At 35.1% G+C, this 24,917-nt stretch overlaps 1 protein-coding gene across 2 annotated transcripts in view; it reads left to right on the top strand.

The window, feature by feature from the left end:
* PCLO (piccolo presynaptic cytomatrix protein) overlaps positions 1 to 24,917 on the top strand; it is a 371,716-nt gene that overhangs the window by 154,290 nt on the left and 192,509 nt on the right. For both annotated transcript variants that reach the window (XM_086745649.1, XM_086745658.1), the window contains exon 4: positions 16,568 to 17,773. In XM_086745649.1, the coding sequence (XP_086601775.1) occupies positions 16,568 to 17,773 (1,206 nt within the window). The remainder of the gene's footprint in view (positions 1 to 16,567; positions 17,774 to 24,917) is intronic.

The raw sequence follows: 24,917 nt of genomic DNA on the forward strand, positions 1-24,917 counted from the left end.
TTATTTCTGAAGTACTGGATTTATATTAAATGCAGATTGTGGGAGGACACAATTGTAACTGCTTTGATGTACAAAAATTCACTTCTTCACACTGGAAACTGCTTCCAGTTCTGCCCTTGAAGACAGATGTGAACTTTCCACTTCATTGCCTAGAGATGCTTTTTGAAGAGAGCTCCATAAATGGTTCATTTTACAAGCACACTGTATATTATTCTAGTGTCAAAGGCTTGAGAATTGATTGCATAGACTATAATATAGAAATGATAATTTCTGTTTTGTTTTAGAATGAAATCTGAATTCTCTGTGCCATACATCTGGAGTTATGATGGATCATTTCTGTCTGCAGCTTTCCATAACCCATACTTACAAAGACTCTTGTTGTCTTTGGTTATCTAAAATTTCTGGTAATATATAGCATAAGTTTGTTTTTTTTTTAACTCAGGTGCCTATTTTATGAAGAATGTTCAATTTTCATTTTTTTAATTGACATACAAGATACATTCTATTTTTAAAAAAACTTATATAAATAAGAATTTTTAATTTAAACTATATAGTCACATAAAAATATGACTAAGTTTCTATTCCAAAGATATCTTTCTTAAAAAAAAACCAAACAATACAAACATAGTTTTATAAATTACTCATTAAGGTGATAATAAACTAGCTAAGTTGTTCAGGTGCCACAAAGCCAAGAACTAAATAATTATTTTGAATGGTTTTACCAGAAGGCTGGGTCTTTTTTTTTTTCTGGTAATTGTGATAATTTTATAATAATGAGGAGATTTAGATTTAAGTCTGTTGTATTTCTCTTTTTGTAAAAAGTTGTTATTTCATTATTTTCAGACCATTTATTATATGATTATTATGAGTAAAGTGGAGAGGTTATAAATAGCAGAGAAAACTGTGTATCTGTCTCTGAAGAATAAACTTACCATAAACATGCAAGTGAAATTTTTGCTCAGGATTCTTACACAGAAGGATGGAGATCCTATCTTGGTTAAGACCCTTAGTTTAGTTTAATCATCTGAATTCCATTGGCTGAATTTGGATGGTCATAGCCTAGAGAACAGAGATTAACAAGTTCTTTTTCTTTAACAACCCTTTTCTAGAAAAAAAAATGCATTTTGTGTGTGTACTTATGACATGTCTAACCCAGCTGACTTCTGTTGTTCAGCTTCTCTTTTATCTCCTTTTTTTCTTTTTTTTCCCCCACATGACTGGAAAGATAGGAAACAGAAGGGGAGAGGAAATAAGTAATACAAAACTTATGAAGGAAGAAGTTTGGGGCTTTTTTTGTTTTGTTTTGGTTTGTTTTTTTTTTTACTTCTAACTTTTCACTTTTCATCAGGCAACTGAGACCTATTGAGTTCTTTGTCATTTTTACCTCCAAGTGTTTGGCCTTGACTTAATAGTGAACCTACAACTAAATTAATTAGAAGCTGGCATTAGTATCACTTATCCTGGAAGACTGTACTAAGTTTATATCACTTTAATTTTGGTCTTGCAATACTTCCTTTCAAGTTTAACTTTTAAAAGTTTTAATATGATTCCTTAGAAAGAAAAATATAATTAAAAGTTCATATTTTCGCTAGCTTTTTTTTGTGTGGTTTTTTTGTGTCATCTAAGAGTCTACATGTAAAAAATTTTCTACAGATAGAGCAATTATTGGAGCAATTAAGTTTAAGGTTGGAGAAGTTCCTTCTGCATAAACTTGCATATCTTTCTAAAAGAAATGCTGAAAGGTTGAGAATAGAAACTTCTTGGTGAAACTAGAAGGATTTTGGCATTAAAGGACCAAATTTGTTGAGAATAATGACCCACTCTGGTCTTAAGAATCTATTAATATATTGAGTGAGTTTGGCTTCCTACAGCATTCTGCATACATGCGTGAATGTCTGTGTATCACTCATACATGTGTGAGTGTAAGATTATTGATTTGCCCTTTTCATGAACAATTTAGTATCTTAGAGCAATTGGCTGAAGATGTGGGGAGAGATCCTCTGTCTTCTCGTCAATGAGACATTCTGAATCATCTTAATTAGCTAAGCAATTGTGTAATTATTAAAGCTGAGCTAACATAGTTCTTTTGAGAGGATTCTTTATTCTTCTGGAGATAGCAATAAGTAGTGAAAGAGCAACTGAGGACTGCAGGGAGATCATTCTGTAGGCATTTTATTTTTTGCTATCTGTGTAGATTTATTTTCCCTCTTCATAATCACTAAAACAGTACTGTGTGTATTTTGAGATATGTGAAAACTTAATTTTACAAGGTTAAAACGAGTAATCTTCTGATAATTAATGTAGCATTCCAGGAGATTGGAAAGGTTTGGTATTTTTGTTTAGAAATAACTGTGGAGTTTTGCTTAAAACTTATTCAGTCTTACAAAAACAAATATTTCATCATAAAATACAAATAAGGTTAATATTTTAAAAAGCTCCGTTTTAGGAATGCACTCTTGGACTCTGTGGTTTTACCCTGACTACGAAACTTTGACATGAGGAAATGGCATAATGAATGTTTCTACTTCCAGGCATTGCAAGTCCTTTGGGAAGCTGAGTGCTCTTACCATAGTTCAACCCAATATTTTAGGTCTTACCCTTACTTAATTCCAAGGAACTACCACTGATTTATAACACTAATGAGACAGAAAATTTCAGTCCACTCATTTCACTGGCTTTGGTTTGTTTCATGGTATATTTTGTGGTAGTTAAAACCTGTCTTTTCCTCTTATATTTAATGTTTATATTTAGAGTTAACAGGGTATTTATTTTGGGCAGACTTACATCAGTTTAGATTATTTGGTAATTTCTTGCATAATTGTACTCATAGTGTGCCTTGAAAGTAAACTCAAGCTTAGTATGTATGATTGCTGGAGTATATAGGATTTATTTGCATATTAAACACCAAGAAAACATCTGCTTTAAGTTTTACTGTAGCATCACAGTATGTTATGCTTTTAAAAAGATTGTAAGCGTGTTTCTATAAGAAATATTGAGAAAAAAAATTAATTAATATTAGTCTTAAGTTTTCCAAGGAAAACATTTTATTTAAAATTCTCTGTGTATATATTTCCCAAGTGCACAGCGTGCTCCTCTTTTTAGAGTGACCAGATTTGACTGGATTATTTTACGGACTAAATAGCATATTCCTTTGTGTGGCTCTACAAGGGCAAAATTGAAAGCAGGAAAGTGCAAGGTTAAATCAACGAGCAGGACATGCAGAAAAAAAAAATAGTATTAGTTAAAATATGTCTATCGCAGTCTTCCTGAGCATAAATCTCAAAGGAGGCAGAAGCCAAAACACTGAAAAAGCTTGGTTTTCTCCTTTTGCACCTGCACCTCATCTCTCCATTTACCTTTGCCTGGACTTTAAACTGTGTTGCCTCGAAGCTTGGGAATTTGCCTCTTATCAGTGAAAACAGCCACACCTAATGATAAAGTGTTATTCTGACCCATATGTTGCAAAAACAGACAATGTTTCTCAAGCAGATGACAACTGCTTCTGTGCTCTAGCATCTCTTCACACGGCCTTTGTCATGATCCTGAAGCAGGGAGCTCAGTATGGTTTTTACCTCTTCATTTTGGGTGTTTAGGAGAGATGTCCATTGGGAAGAGCTCAAGAAGTTGCTGGAAGGTGTATGTGCCTCTGTCGTAGTTCAGCCCTGATCGGACCAGACTACGCAGTCTCTCTCTCACTCCCCCCACCTTCCGAGAAAACAGGGAGAGAAAATATAAGGAAAAACGGCTCGAGGTTTGAGATAAGGACAGGGAGAAATCCTTAAAGTTACCGTCACGGGCAAAACAGACTCGACTTGGGGAAAACTATTCATTTATTACTACAAACAGCAGGATAATGAGACAGAGAACAAGATAACCTCCCCCCACCCCTCCCTCTTCCCGAGCTTAACATTATCTCTACTACCTTCCCCCCCCCCGAGCGGCACAGGGGGGAAGAGGGAATGGGGGTTGCAGTCAGTTCATCACACGTTGTTTTACGCTGCTGCTTCATGGTTGGGGGAAGAACTTCTCACATTCCTCCCCTGCTCCATTGTGGGGTCCCTCCCACAGGCCACAGTCCTTTGTGGAACTGCTCCGGCGTGGGTCATCTCTTCCACGGGTGCAGTCTCTCCAGAACAGCTGTCCCAGCGGGCCCTCCACGGGCCACAGCTGCCTTCAGGCATCCACCTCCCCCGGTATGGGGTCCTTCACGGGCTCCAAGTGGATCTCTGCTCCTCTGTGGACCTCCATGGGCTGCAGGGGGACAACCTGCTCCACCATGGTCATCACCACAGGCTGCAGGGGAATCTTGGCCAGGAGCCGCGTTACTCCTCCCCCTCCTTCTTCACTGACCTTGGCGTCTGCAGCCGTTCCTCACAACAGGCTGGTAGATGTCTCTCAGGATCTTTTTTACATCTTATTCACTTCTCATCTCCTTTCCACTTCTTGCAGCCGGGCTGGACCGAGTCGGGCCCAGTCGGCTGCCTGGCGAGAGGCCAGAGGGTGAGGCCTGCAAGGCCCATGAGGCCTGCGCCTCCCCCTCTGCGCCTCTGCCCCCGCTCAGCTTCTTCACATCTTCTCTTCTCTCTACTTTTTTTCTGTTTTCCCATTCTTAAATACGTTATCGCAGAGGCGTTATCACGAGACATTCTGCTACCAATCGGCTCGGCCTTGGCCAGCAGTGGGTCCGCCCTAGGCCTGGCCAAGTCCCCTGAACAAAGGGGAGTGACTTCTAGCAGTTTCCTACAGAAGCTACCACCTTAGGCCCCCCCCACTAAACAAAACCACGACAGCCTCTTAGTATGTTTTGTATCACACAAAGTTTTGGTCATTCTGCACATATGTAATATGTATTTCCTGTGATTGCTTTATTATGTCTTTACTGCCATGGCAGCTGCCAGTATATCAGGAAATGTTATATGCAGCCTTCTTACTGTATTTGTATTTAATGATTAATATAATTTTCCCAAAGCCAGTTAAGTGATTTCCCTTCACTTTCTGCTGGACCTGTGCTCTCTTCCTTGAGAATAAATTATTCCCCAGTGTTTTTATCCGCTTGTTTTTTTGCCTTTCCTCCTCATTTGCAGGCACCTAAAAGATTAATCTATCAGTCACATAACATGGAAAGCAAACATTATACAGAAATTATTAGTAAATGATAATAAACACAAATAATAAAGCCAAGTATGATAAACATAAGTGATGCAAAAGAAATGCACACTGTGGTTCTGATTAAAGAAAGATGAAAATAGAAGAGATGAACTGAAAATTAAGTGTCAGTAGAAATGTCTTCAGGCATTTCGAGCTTTTGAAAATCAGATTATATATTTAGGTATCAGATTACAGATTTACGATCTTACCTCAGGCTATCATTTTAAGAAAAGTTTTATATTTGGACTTTAGTGTAGGCTCTTAGCACGTCTCAAATTAATCCTTCAAGTAAGATTTCTCTGGAGCATAGTTTGCTGCAGGCTCTCTCCCTAATCAGGAATGGGTATGGTAGTTAGTCCACCAATGGTGTTCGGATCTGGAGATAATGTCTCATAGCCTGGTGAGTGAATTTGACTAGCCAGGGTCAAAACTTTAATTCCTCAGTTGAGTACTAAAATTTAAGTGAGATAAGATTGGATGGAGCTAGGAATAAAAAAAAAAAAAAAATTCTATTTTTTAGGTAAGTATTTCCGTCCTCCTCCATAGCATTTCACTTGGAGTGTAGATCAGCCACTTCCACGTATGTGAAACAGTATGCAAATCCCTATTCATAAAAAGGACTATTTATGCAATAATAGACTAAATATAAGCAAAAGGCAGACACATTTCAATCTGTCTTAGCAGAGATTTTTGGTTTTGCAAAGCATATTGTTGAAATGAACTACACATGTTAGTTTTAGGATTATCTGGTTTGCAAGAGCAAACAAAATGCAAAATGACTTTTCAGAATAATGATGTATATCAGTTGTCTCTCTATTTCTATGGAGGAAGACCAAAATAAAAAATACTTTACAGAGAATGTTTGAGCTGTTTATTAATAAGATCCATTAAGGTTCAGATAAAAAGGTTGTATTTGTAGTTTATCATCAAATATGTATTCTGAGATGTGATAAAGATCCACTGAGCACTACACACCCTGAAACATTAAAAATAGTTCTTTTTTTTTTTTACTACAGAATTAATTTCATCTAGTTCCATAGTTATGCCCTAGTTTTCAAACAAAATTTTCTCTAAACTCTCCATAAAAGGTCAACATTGAACACAGGACTGAATAGACCTCAGACTCTTCAGGGGATAGAATTGTTTGTTGTTTTAGTGCCATCCGTGACACTATACATTTTGTCAGTTCAGAACAAATAATAACAATGATGGGATGGGAATACTCATGTTCTCTCCTGACCAGTTGTGTGGGAAATAGTGATTCAGCTGCTAGAAGACATAAAAAACAGTGTTCAAGACAGTTATAATAAGGGGTACAAAGGAGCATATCAGCATAGGACTGATCAACATCTACATATAGCCAAGAAGCATTACAATAACCTAGTATTTTTAAAGCTCAGAGTAAACTAGCTTATAAATAACTCAGTATTAAAAACTGTCTTTTACTATACAATAATTACTTCAGACACTAACACAACCTTGGTTTTCTTTGGTCTATATGATCTAAATGGATCAAAGCCTGTTAAGAATAATGTAAATAGAGGTCATACACTGCTATTAATTAATGGACAACTGCATGTTCATTTGTCATGAATGCAAGTACATTGAAATTGTTTTAGTAATCTAATTGGGAGGCTTCTTGAAAGAACTTGTGAAAGTTAATGTCGTTGCAAGAATTTTCATCTGACTATGATTGTTAGATATGTGCTGAAATAAATTTATGAATATAATTGTTGTCTTATCCTGGAAGTAAATACTGAATCTCCAGTGTCTTTTGTGAGTGGAAAGTGAGATACCAAAATAATATTGAAAACATGCCGGAATTGACTTTGTGGATTGGAAGACTGCTTAATATAAGGATGTATTGTCGTTCACGTGTAAGGACAGAAAGCTTTCCATATCTGATTTTCATGCATATTTCTTTTTGTAGAAATCAATATTCAAAAATATCTTAAAGATTTAAAAAACAAAAAGAAAATGTAAAAGAAATGTAGTTCATGTTTGTTTGATTGGCTTCTTGGTTTCTAAAAATTGTATTGTCTTTTAAGGAAATATTATGTGTACCTGTGACTACCAATATAGCTTGCATTATTGAGCATGCGTAGTTTCCTGCCGGAGGAGGAAACTGTGGTATGAGTAAGGGTTGATCTGATTCCTATATGAATTGTCTTACCTTTTACAGAGGTCATCACAGTGAAAGAAGGGTACACTAGCTTGGGGTGATAGGGATGGGTTCTTTCTTTGACTAGAGGACAGCAGTTAACTGAATAAGCACTCTGAAAAAAGACTTGGAGTACTGCACTTCAGCAGAAAATCCAATACCCAAACCTAAATGCCACTCCACGTATCTAACTCTTCAGATGTTCATATTGGAAATACAAAAATAAATAGATGGTAGTATGTATTCTAAAACAAAGCCATAGTATAGAGTCTGGGAAGTTTGTAAAGGTAAAAGCATAAAGTATGTGCATAAAGTTGCATAAAGTAGATATTCTCCATTTGAACTAAAGAAATCAACAGTACGGTACATATTTTAATGAATCTCTGGTAGAGGCGGAAAGTCAAGAGGATATTTATTATAGAAGATAATTTTTTAACCCTCTGTTGATAAAACAGTGACTGTTAACAGACTTTCCTAAATTCAGTTTTATAGATTCACTGATTAAAACATTCAACCCATAGACTCACAGGATATCGTTCCACGTGAATTAGAGGTTAGTATTATTACAAATTTATATTGTGGTAGCACCTGGAGATATTTCAATGTTATTTTAACAGATACTGCAAGTCTTATATGTAACTGTCTAAAGGAGCTACAGTCTCAGAATCTTTTCCTAGAACAGCTGTAAAAAACTATTTATTTTGTTTCAGATAGTGATTTTGGATTTTCATTATAATCCAGAACTTCTCAAAGTGTACGAGGGTCTTAATCATCCCAATTCCACTGAAGTACTCGAGGCTCTTCCCTTGACTTCTTTGGCCTTTGGATGATGCCCATATCCACTCTGTTGTTTTTTCTTTCTTTGGAGTTGATTTTGCCATAGTAACAAAAGAAGTGGTCACCAGTGGCAGTAAAATGCTTGATGAAAATTTCTCTATGTAAGACTGATAGGGGAAGGCTCATTCCTTTGCTTTGGACAACAGCACCCCTATAGCTAAACCGGCCAATACGAAGGAGGGCTATTAGTCATCTTGTTATTACGGTGCATGAAAAAAAGCAACAAACACATGACAGTGCAGTTAGATGCAGAGTAAAAACAAGTATAGTAATGTTCCACCTCCACAGTAGAAAAGCAGCTATTTTTCAACAGCTTTTCTTCTTTTGCATCTATGATGAAGTATACACTAGTAATATGTTATTGTGTATGGACAGCATAATTCTAAGCTTCTGTAGGCCTTCAGCAAAATAACTCTAGGAAATTAAAGTATGCACAGACGCTATATATGTAAAAATCCCATTATCTATCAGATTTAATTGCTAAAATAAAATATTCCCAAACAGAGCAGTTGCTAAAAAGACACAAAACTTGAGCTTTTTCCGAAGATGCTGGGATGTTTTTTTGAAGTAAGATAAGGGCATACACATTTCAGAATTGTCATCACTTGAGGAAGTAGGTCATCCTTGTGTTGTCATATTCTGTATTTCATCTGTTCATAATTAGGTGGAATATTCAACAATACCAGCTCCATTAAAATTAAGGAGCAGATAATTCTTGACACGTGGGAGAAACACTAATTCCTGTGTACTTTTCTGGTAATCTGCTGCAGTATTTAGAACTCTCTTTCTTTAACACTTGATGTGGAAGAAAAATAAGAGATCATTAGCAACAACAAACCAGCTGACAAAGTTCCATGAGTGCTTTCAATTTTTTTTCTGGAGAAAGCAAAATCATAGGTAATTAGAAATAACTTGCAGATTGCTCTACCATTCTGTAAAATAGACCTTTTTATTTTAGAATTTAGATTTTGAAAACTTCTGACGGAATAAAATGTTACAGTTTCTGGTGCCAGGGCACATTCACAGAATCTCATAATGGTTGCATTTGAAAGGGACCCGTGGAGATCATCAGGCTTTGTTTGACAGGATAACAAAGTAGAAAATAGTTTTTTTGGGATGTACCAATGCTCTAGAAACACAGGTGAACTGTTTGGCAACTTTTTCAGGTCTTACACTATTGTTATCAGTCCAGCATCCAAGATGTGTTTATCCAAAAATTCGGAGTCACTGAAAGCTTTTGTTAGTGAGCAGTTGGGGGGGCAGTGGGGAAGTTCCAAGTAGTAATTGTACATAGTCACTGCATTCAAGATAAAGGCTCCAGAGCAGATTTTGGCTACACCATGCAGCCAGTGTACTGTTAATGCTATCTCATTGCCATTGTGCGTTCTTCCGTGTCTTTATTCTTTTCTCATTTGTTGCAGTTTCTTGCAGCTCAAAAATCAAGGTGATATTCACTAGGTCAGCTGTAGATATGAGTAACTGGTCTAATCAGCTACACTCTTGCCCTGTAGTCAGTGTACACAAACAGACACTTTTAAAGTGCCAGTCTTTTAATCTAATATCCTATGATAGGTGAAGTTAACTGCCTTCTAAATGTTCCTATTTTCTCTGTTGAAGTTAAAAGTTACCAACTGCAATTGTAAATGTCGACGCAATGCATACCCACAGTTTAGTGGAAATCCAGTTTTCTCACCTGCTTAGGTAGTGCCTACCTCAGTGTTTTGAATAATGCTAAGCTACAAATAAGATATAATAGGAGAAAGAATAAGTATTTAGTGAGATAACACTGAATAATTATACATTAATTCCAATAATTTTGAATTTATATGATTTTAATATGTCTTCTAATACTCTGGAATGATTCTTTCTCCCTCTAAAAGCATGAAATATATTGCCATTAAGAGGTGCTGGAAGATGCTTAAAGCAACTGAAGGCAAAAGAAAAAAACAACCCCAAGAGGTAATTTTTAAGGGATTTAGTGACAGTTTTACTCAAAAATGTTTTATTCTAAAGATGGCAAGCTAAAGCAGCCTTCAGAAATTTAAGATTTTTTTTTTATTAGAACTGCTTCATTTTCTTCAGTAATGATTAGGATTCCCGTAATCTTAGAGACAAGATTGTGGACCGCAGCCTTAGAATAAAATGGATTTTACATTTATTGCTGCCCATCATACAAAAAGTAAGAAAAGTGCCTTACAGCAGCATGCAGAAATGGCCACTCATCAAGGAGACTAGATGCTAAGGTATCACAGTTCAGAACGCATACCAGCACTGTCAGTGGCAATGCCTTTTAACTGGCAAAGGTTATGCAACATTTTCTTTGGCATTTTTTTTTGGTTTAGGTTTCTGCTGCACTTCAAAGTTGACATAAAGAGAAGTAAGCTTATTTCTATTCTTAGTTTGATATTTGTTGCATATTCCAACACACTGACAAAAGTCTTGAGACTTTTGTGGATATGCCATAATTGAGCTGCATACGCCTGGATAGCAATCATTGTCTTCAACAGCTATGCACCGCAGTAGCCAGGAAACATAACAAATATTTCTACTGATGCATACAGGAAAATAAGAGTCTCTCACTCGTTTTTGCTATATTGACTTCCCAGTGGCAACAGAAGTAAGTATATAAAATCCATTTTTTTTTGTCATGTCAGTTTTTGTGACTTTTAATGTATACACCAAAAAGTCACATAAGCAGTGATAACTGGGTGTGTACATTACTCTGCAATGAAAACAGTTGAAAAGAACTTATTTCACAGTTGTGATGACTTAAAAGTAAGCTTATGAATTAGTGACAGTAATCTGAGATAGTGAGATAACTTGGTCTTCCTCAATCACACACTGAAACCCTTTGAGAAAGAGATAAAACCTGGTCGTCTTTTTGCATTGTTCAGATAACAATCTCAGGTTGATTGCAACTTCAAACAAAAAATAAAAAAAAAAGTATTCTCAAACTGAAAATGTAATCCCTTCTTCCTCCTGTTCACAAACATATTTCTACAGGAATTTTTGCTGTTTTTTGTTTTAAGGTGATGGTCTACATTTACCTGACCCAGCTTTTGTGGATTTCTATGATCTCTCTCTGGTGGCTGACAGATAGCTTGATGTTTAAAGTCAGCTAAATGCTATGAATCTGTTTAATGCTAATAATATAATGCATTTTGCTCATGAGTACTGTTACAGGAATGCAGTTTGTAAAAATGGTAGGACTTCATGAATCAATAAGTGATGCGATTTTGTTGGCAATCACATCATATATTGAAATTGGCTACATTTCTCTGTACGACTGCTTGTACTGTATCATACTCCAAACTGAAAATCAGTAATGGCAAGGAAGTGTCTTCTAGTTTCAAACCTAAATTTATCCATGGACAATTTATATCCATTTGGTTTTCAGCCAGTATACCTTTCCCCCTGTATAAGACATATTTGTTGAATTTATTTCTGTAGGTTAAATTAGCCATATTCTAACCTCTTCAAAAATCAGCCATCTGACTAAGCATTTGTTTGCACATCGTTTCTCCACTTGCAGTAAAATCCAAATATATGTTTAAGATCCTAAGTGACATTTTAGACATAACATGTGCATATAAATTCAGGAGAATGTTCCTGGAAAGCTATCTGTGACCTTCACAGGCAGATGGTATCTGTGAAAACCTTTCTATATTTTCCTAATTCTGGACACCACAGAAGGAAGTAATGACAAAGGAAGTAATTGGTTGATATCTAAATGAAATTAAAGCATTTGTCTTCTGAAATAACCTAGAGGTGGTTTTTTTTTGAAAAAACATTTGTTTTCCCCTTAACAAATATATTAAGTACTTTGAGTTACTTTCAGTTAGGGAAAAACTCTAGTTTGCCAAGAGTGGGTAATGACTTTATCAACATACTACAATAAAAATTCCTTGACTGGCAGAGAGATGGAATAGGTGATGTATTATTTTCAACTTGGAATTTTCTAACATTGTGGTATGCGAATACAAAAGCAAAGGAACTGGAATGCCCGAGCTTTTACGTTACAACTGAAAAATAGACATTCGAAATGAATGTTAGATGTATGCCCTTTTCATTATGACATTTGTTTATTACAAAACTGAAAGAGGAGAACATTGTGACACAGCTACTTTATTCTCTCCAGCAGTATGGGGTTGTAAGGTTTGCTGAAAACACAGGGAGAGTGACATGAATTCAGAATATTAAAGCACACTAGTATCACTTGTGATGCCAATAATAGGGTCTACTGGCAGTTCAGGAACCAAAGAGTGTGAAGAATTCTGTAAAGAACTACGAAGATTTATCCAGTGAAGACTGCTGAAAGAAGATGATGTCCATTTCTCAAGTCCTAATAAATTTGGGGTGACAGGCTAACTGAAAAGATAACCTTAGGGAAAAGCTTACATTCAGCGCACGAGGTTAACTGAGGAAAAGAAAAAAAAAAAATTGGTACAAAATTTTATTTTACAGAGAACCACTCTGACAGAGAATCAGGAGCTAGAGGGCTGGTGATATAAGAAGATATTTGTAGGCTCTTTTGTGATCAAATATCCGTGTGATTATAAAAACTTAGATTGAAATTTAAAACACATAGCTTAGAAGAAGTGTTTGCCATGCTTATATAGCAACACTAAAAAATAAAGTGATAAACAGTTGCAGATATAGCAAAAGTCCGAGAGGACAATGGCGGGGTTCATGAAATCGCTGTGTATCTGAACAATTCCAGGTTATTTCACTAGCATCACTTCATCTGTATGGCAGGGAGGCAAGACTGGGACTTCCATCTCTTGACAAGATTTAGTGCAGTTTCCTGATTTGCTCATCATCGCCTTCCTTTGCTTATGTTAATTGTAATTATTTTCCTTTTTAAGAGACTTATTCTACTATGTGCTCAGCACAAAACACAATCCTTGAGCTGAACTTTACTGCAGGGTAAAGAGACTGAATAGGGACAGTGAGTAAAGCTGAGAGGCAACAGTGGCTGGGTAACTGTTTTGGTTTTTAAATACTTAATACTATTACTAGAGTTGCTAAAGTTATTATAGATAGTTCAAAGAACTGAGTCAGTGAAAGGCTGAAATAAGGGAAGTAACCTGAATCTGCAAAGGAGCTGGTGTATGAGCAGGGAGTAGGCTGCAGCTGAAGAGGTACTAATAACTAGCACAGCTGGGAAAAGTAGTGAGTCAAATGTAGATGCATAGAAAAGAAAAAAACATAAAGACCCTAGAAACTGGATATGGATATACTATGAGGAAATAAATGGAAATCATCACAAACAAATGTGAGAACAACATGTGCATTTAGTGTATAAAATAACATGTTCTTTGAGCATATCTATATAATAAGTACATGAAATTCATCAGACTCTTGAACCATGGATTATTTCATGGTAGAAGCCACTTAATTCTGTTTTTATGAAATAAATGAAGGTTAAGGCTAGATTCTGAGAAGTTTTATAAAGTCTAAGTATTGTCTTATTCCCACGCCATGAGCTGACAGAAGCTGTATTAGCACAAATAATAATGGTATTATTTCTACTTACAGTGAAACAAGTATTTGTCAGGCTGACTGGAGGCAAAACCTGCCTCCTTTTTAGTGTATTTAAAAACTTCTGAGCCCTCCAATAAATTTAATTTTTAAAAAGATCTATTATAATTATATAGTCAACTTTGTATAGCGGTCTTAACAATCTTTATGAGAAAAGAATCAAGCATACTATGAAATTGGAGCTTTTCTCTGTAGTCTTTTTATGCTAAATGTTATCTAGTATATTTAGTCACTTACAGACTCTGGTAATACTAAGATTGTGTTATGTTGTGGGCCAAATTTGTTTCCTGGTGTATTACTTCTATTTTAATTTTCTAAAAGACAGTTCACAACATACTTATGGCTTCTATTGTTGTTTTCTAGAAAAAAAAATGTTGCTAAAAAAAGGTAGGAAACGTTAGTAAAAATTCCAGATAAACCCCTCTAACAGAAATATTTGCAAGAAAACTGATATATGTTTTATGGATTTTTTAAAACAGAAGTTACTTTTATTTGTATTTCTGAATTAGTACTTACCAGACAAATGATGTGTAGTTGGAGCACTTTAAGTCCTATGGAGAAGGATAATCTTCCCTGGAGGATTATGCTTTAATGCTTTTTTTCCACAGAAAACTAAACCTAAATTATGGTTAATAGTCTGATCCAGACCTACATTCTATTTGGAGTTGCAAAGGGCATAGTAACTAGTAGGACCTCCATTGCATTTGGAGACAGCTGATTCAATCAATAAACTGCATTTATTGGAACAATATTGCCAAATAATTATAATAAATATTTATTTGTGTCAATTACTAGGACTTACTACTTCAATAATTTTCTATGAAAGTAGAATAATAAATGCACAAGACAATTGTTAGATGATCTCAATGATACTGCATGCATTCTTGCATTTCTGGTGACAGAAACAATCTTTGTCGGACAAAGAAAATTATTTTATGTACTAAATAACCTTTCCTTATGTGCATTTCAACAAAATTAGCCCACATGAGCTTTTCTTACTAAATTTTGTTTCACATGCAATTGTCGTTTCATCTGGAATTCTTGCAATTTGTGTTTCACTTATTAGCTTAATCAGCTACTTTTTCAAAAGACCAGCGTTACAGCAGTGCATCAATTATTTTAAAAACAATCTAAAAACAAGAGAATTGTAAAGCTGTTTAACAATGGGATTTGAATCTGAAGTGTGCAGATAGACTTCACAAGTTGGAGGTTTGGTAGATTTTTGATAACTCCAGAAAGTGTTTGAAACTAGCTAATCTCAAAATGTCTTAATTTCTAAAGATACCAAAAATCATGGTGTCTTGGGCATACCTACTGTGCACAGGAACTTTACTAAGAACCAGTGTGCTCAGAAATATCTTGACTGGAATGTGAGAGTTGAGCACATGAGCTCCATCATTATACACGAATAGAGAAATGCCTCACTTCTGGTTAACTATCTTGAAAAGCCATTTGTGGTTCTATTGTGACCAACTCCTATCACTCTCCGAGAAATGCTGTATCAATATGCTGGCATCATCAAGTGTTAAGTACTCTTGGCAGGAAAACCTGCCAGTATGTTTGTTGAAGTTAGGCCCTTCTTTACAGTGAAAAAGGCAGGTTACATGGAGTCAGAAGGAGAGCAGAGAGCCTGACACTTACACCCCTGTCATTCAGGCATTCTTTGTTGTCAAGGGTGGAGCTGAAGTTCCAGTCTCTGCCCTTGATGTTACCTCGTTTATTAATGTATTACTTGTTAACATAAAATAGATTAATGTTCTGGGGTTGCACACTTCTGCCAGATACCCCTTCCTCTTACTAAATGCCACATCTTCTGGGCAACTGATTATATACTATTAGATATTCTGGAATATTCAATGGTATATAACTGATCAGTCATCGGTACTATCCTAATAATATCAGCAGTATTACCTATATTATTACTAATAGAACAATTTTGCCCTATTTTGCATGTGCTTCATATTCAGTAGATCCCTGAGTTCTCTAAATCAGAGAAATACAATAAATGAATTGCTGAGACCTTCCATCATTGCAGTAAAAGGAGTTAAAAACAAGCATACAAAGATTTTAATGTACAGCATAGAACTCTTATCCTCAAGTGAAGCTAATTTTGCACTAGTGAAGTACAGCTTTATTATCTATTCTAGTACCCAGAAGATTCTGGGCTTTTTCTTTCCTTTCAGTACTTTTCAGTGTTTAAAATTTCCTTTTGCTATTCTAAAGAAACTATACTGCAAAACCCACTGGAAACAGTCTGATTACTCCTCTCATGTTGTAGCTAGGCAACTGGCAACGATATCTTTTGCACAGAAATAAGCATTTCTCCTTTTTTTCTGGTTTTCTGGGAAAGATAGTAAAAGGAACCAGTGTGCAACAAGGATTTAACAGTAAAGAGAGCAGACAGGTGATCTTCCTTTTGGGTTACAGCCATATTAAATTTATATACTGATACATATACACAAGTTCAAGAGGGGAAGGTAACTTCTGAAGAAAAATGCGAAGAGCAATGAGTTCCAGTTGGTCCTCTTTTACTCAGATTTATAAAATTAGGGGGATATATTGATAGAGTATACAGGCTAATACATATTAGAAATACATAAGCAAACTTTGTACATAAAGGTCATCAATACTTTGGAACAGTGTAATTGCTTTTTTCACTGTATATTTTTATATTTGTTCAGCTTGGCCTTCTAGAACGTAACATGCTTCATTTCTGTGAAGAAAGGTGTTATGGATCTTCCTGCAAGAGCAGCAAGCAAAATAACTTCTTAGTATGCATAGCATTCAGATTAAAAGTATTCAATGTATAAGTTGAAAACGCTGTATGATTTTATTCTTAAGTTTTCAAATAAGTAACTTTCTATGTTTATTGTGTCACAGGTACAGGAATGGCTATGCTTAAACTGCCAGACCCAAAGGGCAATGTCAGGACAGCTTGGGGATATGGGCAAGATGCCACTTCCAAAAACAGGCCCTTCCAAACCACCTGCTACTCCTCAAAAACAGACTACGCCTGCTGTTTCACATTCCCCTCAGAAGACTTCCAAACCGCCTACTCCAGCAGCAGCAAAACCAAAAGAAGAACCAGGCGCTCAGAAGGAAGTTCCAAAACTTCAGCAGGGGAGACTGGAAAAAACATTGTCAGCTGATAAAATCCAACAAGGAATTCAAAAAGAAGATGCAAAAGTTAAGCAGGGAAAACTTGTCAAGACACCCTCAGCTGATAAAATCCAACGTGTTTCTCAGAAGGAAGACCCAAGACTCCAGCACACAAAACTGACAAAGACAGCCTCATCTGATAAAATTTTGCATGGAGTTCAGAAGGAGGATGCAAAATTTCAAGAGGCAAAACTGGCAAAAACATCCTCAGCTGATAGAATTTTGCATGGTGTTCAGAAGGAAGACATAAAACTTCAAGAGGCAAAATTGGCAAAGATACCCTCAGCTGACAAAATTTTACATGGAATTCAGAAAGAAGACACAAAAGTCCAACAGATGAAAATAGCAAAGGCGCTATCAGCTGACAAAATCCAGCCTGGAGCTCAGAAGGAAGATGCACAACTTCAAGAGGTCAAATTGTCAAAAGCAGTTTCAGTTGATAAAATTCAACATGGGATTCAGAAAGAAGATTCAAAACTTCAACATGAGAAAATCACAAAAACTTTATCAGTGGAGAGAATCCAACAGGAAGTTCAAAAAGAAGAACCAAAACTTCAGCAAGGGAAACTGTCAAAGGCACTTTCAGCAGATAAAATTCCTACAACAAGTTCAGACCAAAAGAAACCCCTAAGCACATTGGCAGAAGACAATAAAACTGCGCTCCCAGAAAAGAGCACACCACGTCCAGAGAATGAAAAAGGACAAATTACAGCTGAGACTAAAGACCATGTCGCTGAACAGAAAGCAGAAGTTAAAGCACCTGTTAAGGGACTGCAAGATAAGAAGCAAGAGGATGTTAAGAAAGAGAGTTTGACAACAGGGATTTCACAAATGGTTTTGAAAGCTGAAGAAGCTCAGGGGGAAATTCCTATTCAAACAGCACCTTTGCCAGGAACGGACCATGTGGAAGCAGTGAGAGAAAAAACAGTAAGTGGCTTTCTCCTTCCCACCCCTCTTCTCCCTTGCTATAATTTGGAATCTGATCCTGGCAGACCCTCTCCTTAATGTCTTCCTGCAATTTATTGTTATTCCCTGTACAGGATGATTCTAAATTATAAAATCAATTACTCCTGTTGAGTGAAAGTTTCAACAATTAGTCCTATGCTCTAGATGCAACTTCTCAATACTTCTTACACAATTTTCATTCTCAAGCAGTTAAGCATTTGAAACTAAGGCAGATTTCCAGTTTAATAATTTCTCCAGTATTTCTGATGTATCTACCTGCTTCTGTAGACTCTCTAGACTTTGGAGTTTAATTGTTGAAATTGTAGTGTTTTCAGTGTTCTTCATCCTAAAAGGCAGTAATCTGTGATGGTTAGGTGTACAGTGTTTTTCAATACCAAAATATAATAAACATTTGAGGAATACTTTGTGATGCCTGAACATGGTATGTTAAAGTATGCAACCTTTGCATCTTTTTACTGTTTAATTTGTTTATCTCATATGGACAAGTACTTTTAAGTCGGTTTCTTGGTGGGGTCTCAAGTCAGATGAATGATGAGTTCATGATAGCGTGTACTAGAGGTTTGCATTTCTTAAATAAATGCATTTACTGGATGTGAAGTAACCAATAAGTCACTTTATCAGCTGAAGTGACTAATATACACAATTTGTTGAAAGATGAAAAATGATAGGTTTTTTTTTTATATCAGCACCACAAATTAGGTGCTGATTATTATGTTATGAAAGTAGGAATAGGTTTAGGGAAAGTGTCTAACCTTTGCCAACATTCTATTTTCAAAAAAATCCCAGTCAAAATGGTCAAGTTTTTATTTGTTGATTTTTTTTTTTCCTTATACTATACAAGGTATTTGGACAGAAAAATATTCTGATTCACAACTTGTGCTTTGAAAAAGGCTACTATTTTTATAAACCAAGCTTCCTGTCTGACATATATGTCCTATCACATATAGTGTTTCCTCCTCTTGATGATATAAGAGCTATGGTGTCCCCTGATTGTATTGGGGGAGTCTCTGAATTATGCTCAAAGTAATATAGCCAGAAACCCTCCCTTCTGGAAGAAACAAGAAGGAGATCTAAGAAAATCCTGTATCAATTTGATTGTCTTGAATCAAACATAAGACTCTATTGCAGGATTTTCCAAGAAAAGTAAGCTTAATTTTGTTAACAAAGTGTCACTTCTTGGGTTTTTTTTCTAATTCATATCAGAAAACTTAAGAAGTAGACTTAGAATTTAGTTAATGTTGTTAAAAATTTGGGGTTTTTTTTTCTGTTGAAAAACATTTCTAAGGGGAAATTTTCATGACATGCTAGTCTCAATCCAGTCTGATCACTTTTATGTTCTATAAGGAGGTGAAAGCATATTATTCTCTGGAAAAATCTAAGATACATATTGGACCTAAAATTCTAAGATAGATATTGGATTTCCATCTCTGATAGCAACAGATTTTAATTGTAGTTTATCTAGTGATTTCTACTGTAGTGCACACATTTATTTAACTTTTATTTCACTTATATTTTACTTCCTTCCATTGCCTTCTAACGGAAATCAGGAGTTAATAACACAAATGCAGATTATCTTTTTTTTTGCTCTTGTAATCAGACTTTGAAGCACACAACGAAAGTTTGTAAAGCAGAAGTTTCATAACTAAAGAAAAAATTCTATACATACGTACTTGTAAGTATTTTTCAAATTAGAATACTCTGAAATACAAAACAGAATTTAATGAATGAAAAAGAAATAGCTATTTTTACACATAAAGACTGTTTTTTTTCCTTTTTTTCCTCTTTGTTGCTCCCAGGAAGAATTAAAAAAAAATAATTAAAAAGTAAGAAGCAGCTCCAATTCTTTAGAATTTAAAATAAAGCTGGTGCCTAATCTAGCTCATACTTCATAAAATTGACTCTGATTTTTAATTTTTTTAATTATTGAAGTATTTTGATGTTCTCTGTGCTGTACATCAAACATTGCTACATCAAGCATACAATTCTTCCCAAGAGAACATGTGACAGAAGTGAAAGAGGAGATAACAATTAGAGGAGATAACAATTTAGATATCACACATTGATTCAATTTCAGTGGGTAAAGGACAATATCTACACATTGAATAATATGTTTTACATGTATTTCTGGACAGAATCATATGAAGGTTTTCAGGTAGGTGGATTTTTAAATAGGGATGCAAGGGGATACCTAATACTTTCTGCACTTGACAAACTGCTGATGTCATTTTATATTCTTGTAGTATTCCAATTAGATAAATAAATAATATTATCCTCATTTTTCACTAAAAAAAAAAGACAGCATCACCCAAACAAGTCCCTAAAGACACTGGAGAAACTAAAGTTCTGATCCAGTACAATCAGTAGAATAATACTTGGAAAATCACAGATATCAATTGTATTTAGAGATCTGGCATCCTTTCAAACAAAAGTGACTTAAATATTGAAACATTTTAAAATATAAAATATCAAAGTATGATTTAAGGTATTATAAAGCCTTTTTTTTTTTATTCAAAACATTCTTTTTTTCAGTAAGATTTAAACTGTAATTTCTTCAAAAAGATTTTAAAAAGGAAAGTGACTTTGATTATGATTTATAGGTCCTTTTCCTGAGAAACCGTCTTGTAATGTTCACTAGTCACATGTGCAATAGCTGTTAGCTATTCTAACAAGAATGCCTAGAAATCTTGGACAGTTATGACGTACAGTTTGTCAGTATAAAACAGTCACCTTGAAACTCACAAATTACATATAAGTATTCAGCATATCTACATCAACACATTACCATGACATAAATTGGACATAAATTTACAACACATCACCTATATTGTGTAAGTGTCCTTAGTACTACCTTCTTATGTTTACTGAGGTATGATCATGAGGCTAGGTTGACTAACCAGGTAGAAATAAATGTATTGTAAATTAACATCATTATTCTAACATGTGCCATTAATGATAAAACACAGACCAGGGACACAGAATAAGGAGAAAAAGGCTGATCTGTAAGCAGTTTTTCTGGACACAAATAAAATGTTAATGATAATATAAAATTCAAATACAGGTAAATAGTTTAGTCGAACAAAGTCCTTTTTTCCACTCTCTGAAACTTTTTTCACTCTCTGAAAATTTTTAGTTAATGTAGATTTCTTTATTTCTTCTATAAACAGAATGATCTTTTAAAAACCATCAGTTCCTTTGCAAAATATTTTTTTTTCTGTGCAAGAGAACGTAATCTTGCTAGCTATAAATAATTTTAAAAACTGAGAAGACTGATTTATTTTTTTTAATTGCAGGGTTTTTTAATAGGGTTCTGATTGAATTTGTTAATCAATGGTACTTTTTAAAGGACTAAGTTTTATATTTTCAAAAAAGAATATTAAAAGTACAGAAGTGTAAGAATAAATAATACTTGTAAAGGAAAAACTCATAATACAAAATAGTTGTATTGTCTGTGCACTGTAGAAATGCCACTAGAATAGCACAATTACATCCTACATTAGGTTATTTTTGCCATTAGTTAAAGAGGTTGCATTTGCTGTTTTTAAGCAGTCTTATCCAGCTTGCAGCTTTTATGTGTCCCCTGGTTCTTCCTATCTATCTCTTCTGGAGCCCCCAACATAAGAAGGACATGGACCAGTTGGACAGGGTGCAGAGGAGGGCAACGAAGATGATCAGAGGGCTGGAGCACCTCCTCTGTGAGGACAGGCTGAAAGAGTTGGGGCTGTTCATCCTGGAGAAGAGAAGGCTCCAGCGAGACCTTATAGCGGCCTTCCAGTACCTAACGGGGGCCTACAGGAAAGACGAGGAGAAACTCTTCAGTAGGGCCTGTTTTGACCGGACAAGGGGTAATGGTTTTAAAATAGAGGAAGGTGGATTCAGATTAGACATTAGGAAGAAATTTTTAACAGTGAGGGTTGTAGAGCACTGGAACAGGTTGTCCAGAGAGGTGGTGAAAGCCCCATCCCTGGAAACATTCAAGGCCAGGTTGGATGGGGCTCTGAGCAACCTGATCTAGTCGGGGATATCCCTGCTTCTTGCAGGGGGGGTTGGATTAGTTGACCTTTAAAAGTCCCTTCCAACCCTAAAGATTCTATGATTCTGAGATCCTCTCATCAATGTCTATAGTAGAGCTAAATGTGTCCAGTATTAAAAACTCACAGTAGGCAAACTTTCAGAAAAAAATGCCTTTCAACTACTTCTTAGAAAGGCCCAGTAATTCAACGTGTACCAAAGTGCTTCCTACTTGACAAGAAAAAAGTGATCATTTTTCTTATTGATTTAAATGCATTTTTCATTCTCCAAGTGTTGTTGAATATATATGTGTGATCCTTAGCAGCATTGTTTCTGCAGTATTTTCTTATTAATCTAAAAATCTTATGTTTATGTTATATTTACAAGTTTTGCAATGATGCTGGTTAGTTGTATCTGGTGGCCAACCCTATAGAAAATAAATTACCACGCATTTAAGAATAAGTGTAGTTAATGACAATATCCTAGTTCTCAGGCTGCAGGAAATGGGAAAACAAAAGCACAAAGACCAAGTATTATTTATTGTAAGTTGCATGCGTATGATCTCAAAACATGTGCAGGATAATTTTTGCATGACGTATCATGGGGCAGACAACTATACATACAAAAATTATAGAAAATATATTCATATTTTGATAGTCTTAAAAAGAAATTTGTATTTTCTCATCACATTTATTTCTATGAATAAAATAAGCCTCTTCTTACTGTAGATCGTTTTCTTCTCCTTACTGTACAAATAGCAGTTTTTCCATATTGATTTTTCTGTTATTTATAGCAGTGATGTTATGGCCTACACTGAGGTTTGACAACAGGGCGAGCAATAGCAATATTCATTGTCATCTCCTCTGGTTTGGTCATTGAGTAGGTTCTACACATTGGACTCACAGTGGCACCATCAGAAATTATAAGGAGAATGGCTAAGGTTATTCCCTGGCCAGTTGTTTACCTATTTCTGAGCTTAATTGTTTAGCTAACATTTTCTATCTCTGCTTTACAAGTCACTGTATTACTTAATCTCTCTGTGGAGAACCAAGATTTGAGAGATTCACTTTTACTAGATGAATGGAGTCTGTCCATCAACTCCTAGACGACCTTCTGAGCTTGAACAATGTTTGGATTTTCTAGTAGCGCATCTAAATTAGTCGCTGTGTATTTGATTTGGTATGTTTTTATAGGTATGAACATACTGGAAATAAAATGAAAAATAACAATCTCATAGATGATATTTTAGTGAGGGGCATGATATTTCTAGATAGAAAAATCCTTTAGTTTTAATGAAATGTGTATTTTTTTTAAACATAGCCCAGTAAATTCCCCTTAAACATTTTCTTCTTTATAAAGGGGATAAAAATGTAAATATAACATAAATTTTTAACTATGCTTCATTGCTGACTTTTTATGAAGAATATATTTAATTCTGTTATTACAAGCTAGAGAATATACAAGAGTACATTTTTCAGAATAATAAGTGCTGAAGTGTTTAAGTGGTGATGACTTCCCAAAGTCGCTTAGAGTACTATAGGTTTCTCCATATTTATATATTAATCACAGCCTTATCATTAGAACAGTCCTTATAAGTATTTGTTTTCATATTTGATTTTTAACTGCAATGTTTTTTGCTCTGATATCAAATATTTGGGTTTATCATATTGGGTACAATATTGGTAAGAACAGATGCAGTTTATATTCAAGGTAGTATCTGATTTTGCAAAGTATATAATAAATCACTCCTGTGAAATGGAAATTACTTAATAAAATATTAATTAGTAGATTACTGTAATATTAATATTACTGTTTTAATGTAGCATTTTGTGCACAGTGATATGTCTATAGCCAAGAACAGGTACTTTACATGTAAATTAAATAATGAAAAAAAATTTGACTTTTAAAAAAATAGAATAACATACAAGAACAAATATTTCCTTTATGATTTGGCATTAAATATAATTTTAATGTGAGTAAATATTTGAAAATATTTAGCAACTTAACATCGGTGTAAATTTATCTTTAAATTATATTCAACCATTGTCATAATTCTATTAATATATTTATTCTACAGTTGGTTTTTGGGGTTTTTTTTAACTCAGCATATTGCCAAGGAAGTTGATAAATTAAAGCTTTAAATAAATGACTTACTTCAGAAATCATTGACTTAGGTTAGCAAAGTTGATAAATAGTACCTACTTGTATTATTGAGGGCAATAATAAATACAAAGATCAGATCATGTTAGTAAAATCAGGAGACTCTGGGATGTTTGTTCTCAAATTGCTAGTGGAGTTGGGGACACTTCGTAAGATTGTTAGCTAAGATGACAGCTAAGATGACCTGTCAGTTGGAGAGTGAGCTCTTGTTAGCTGAAAGGTGAGATACTTTCACTAAATACAGAACATTTCACAGTTGAGAGAAGCAGGAGGAAAACTGGTGTGGAAATACTTGCTGTAGGATATTCTTGGTATTGTTCTCTGAAGGAGGAGGTAGAGGTGCTTGTTGTTCACAGTGGTGTAGAAGGATCTGGAAGCTAGGAGAATGATTAAGAGTTTTTAGTTAGGGATGAGACAGAAAACCTTGGTTGTGATGCTCAGTTAGGTATACCTGCCTTGTTTGCTTCCTTATTTCCTTTGATCAATAGCTGATCATCATGCTTTCCTCCCTCCAATTACACTTCCCTACTAGCAGCTTACCTCTGCATTACAAATTTACTGAGAAACTTCTTTTTTATGAGGTACAGTACTGAACTGTGGATAAGGGATCATTCCAAATTGCATTAAATCATGCTTCAGTACTCCGTGTATTCTGTTGTATGTTACAATGTGTAACAAAGCAACAAAATGAAACAATAGGTCCAAAATTTGAGAAGATTGACAAATTGCTAGACAATTCTAAAATATTGAATGAGCAAACACCAGAAATACTACAGACTGACATTTGGCAAGCTATGTTATTTAGAACTACGTAAGGAGTTTTGAAACATACGTAATTAAAATCTTCATTTAAATTAACCCCCAAACAGCTTGTCCCATGCATGTGTGAACAAATGATAGATTATCGTTAGTAAGTGTTCTGAAAACAATTAAATAC

This window comes from Chlamydotis macqueenii, chromosome 1 (genome assembly GCF_036417535.1).
Source record: "Chlamydotis macqueenii isolate bChlMac1 chromosome 1, bChlMac1.mat, whole genome shotgun sequence".
NCBI classification, from domain to species: Eukaryota; Metazoa; Chordata; class Aves; order Otidiformes; family Otididae; genus Chlamydotis; species Chlamydotis macqueenii.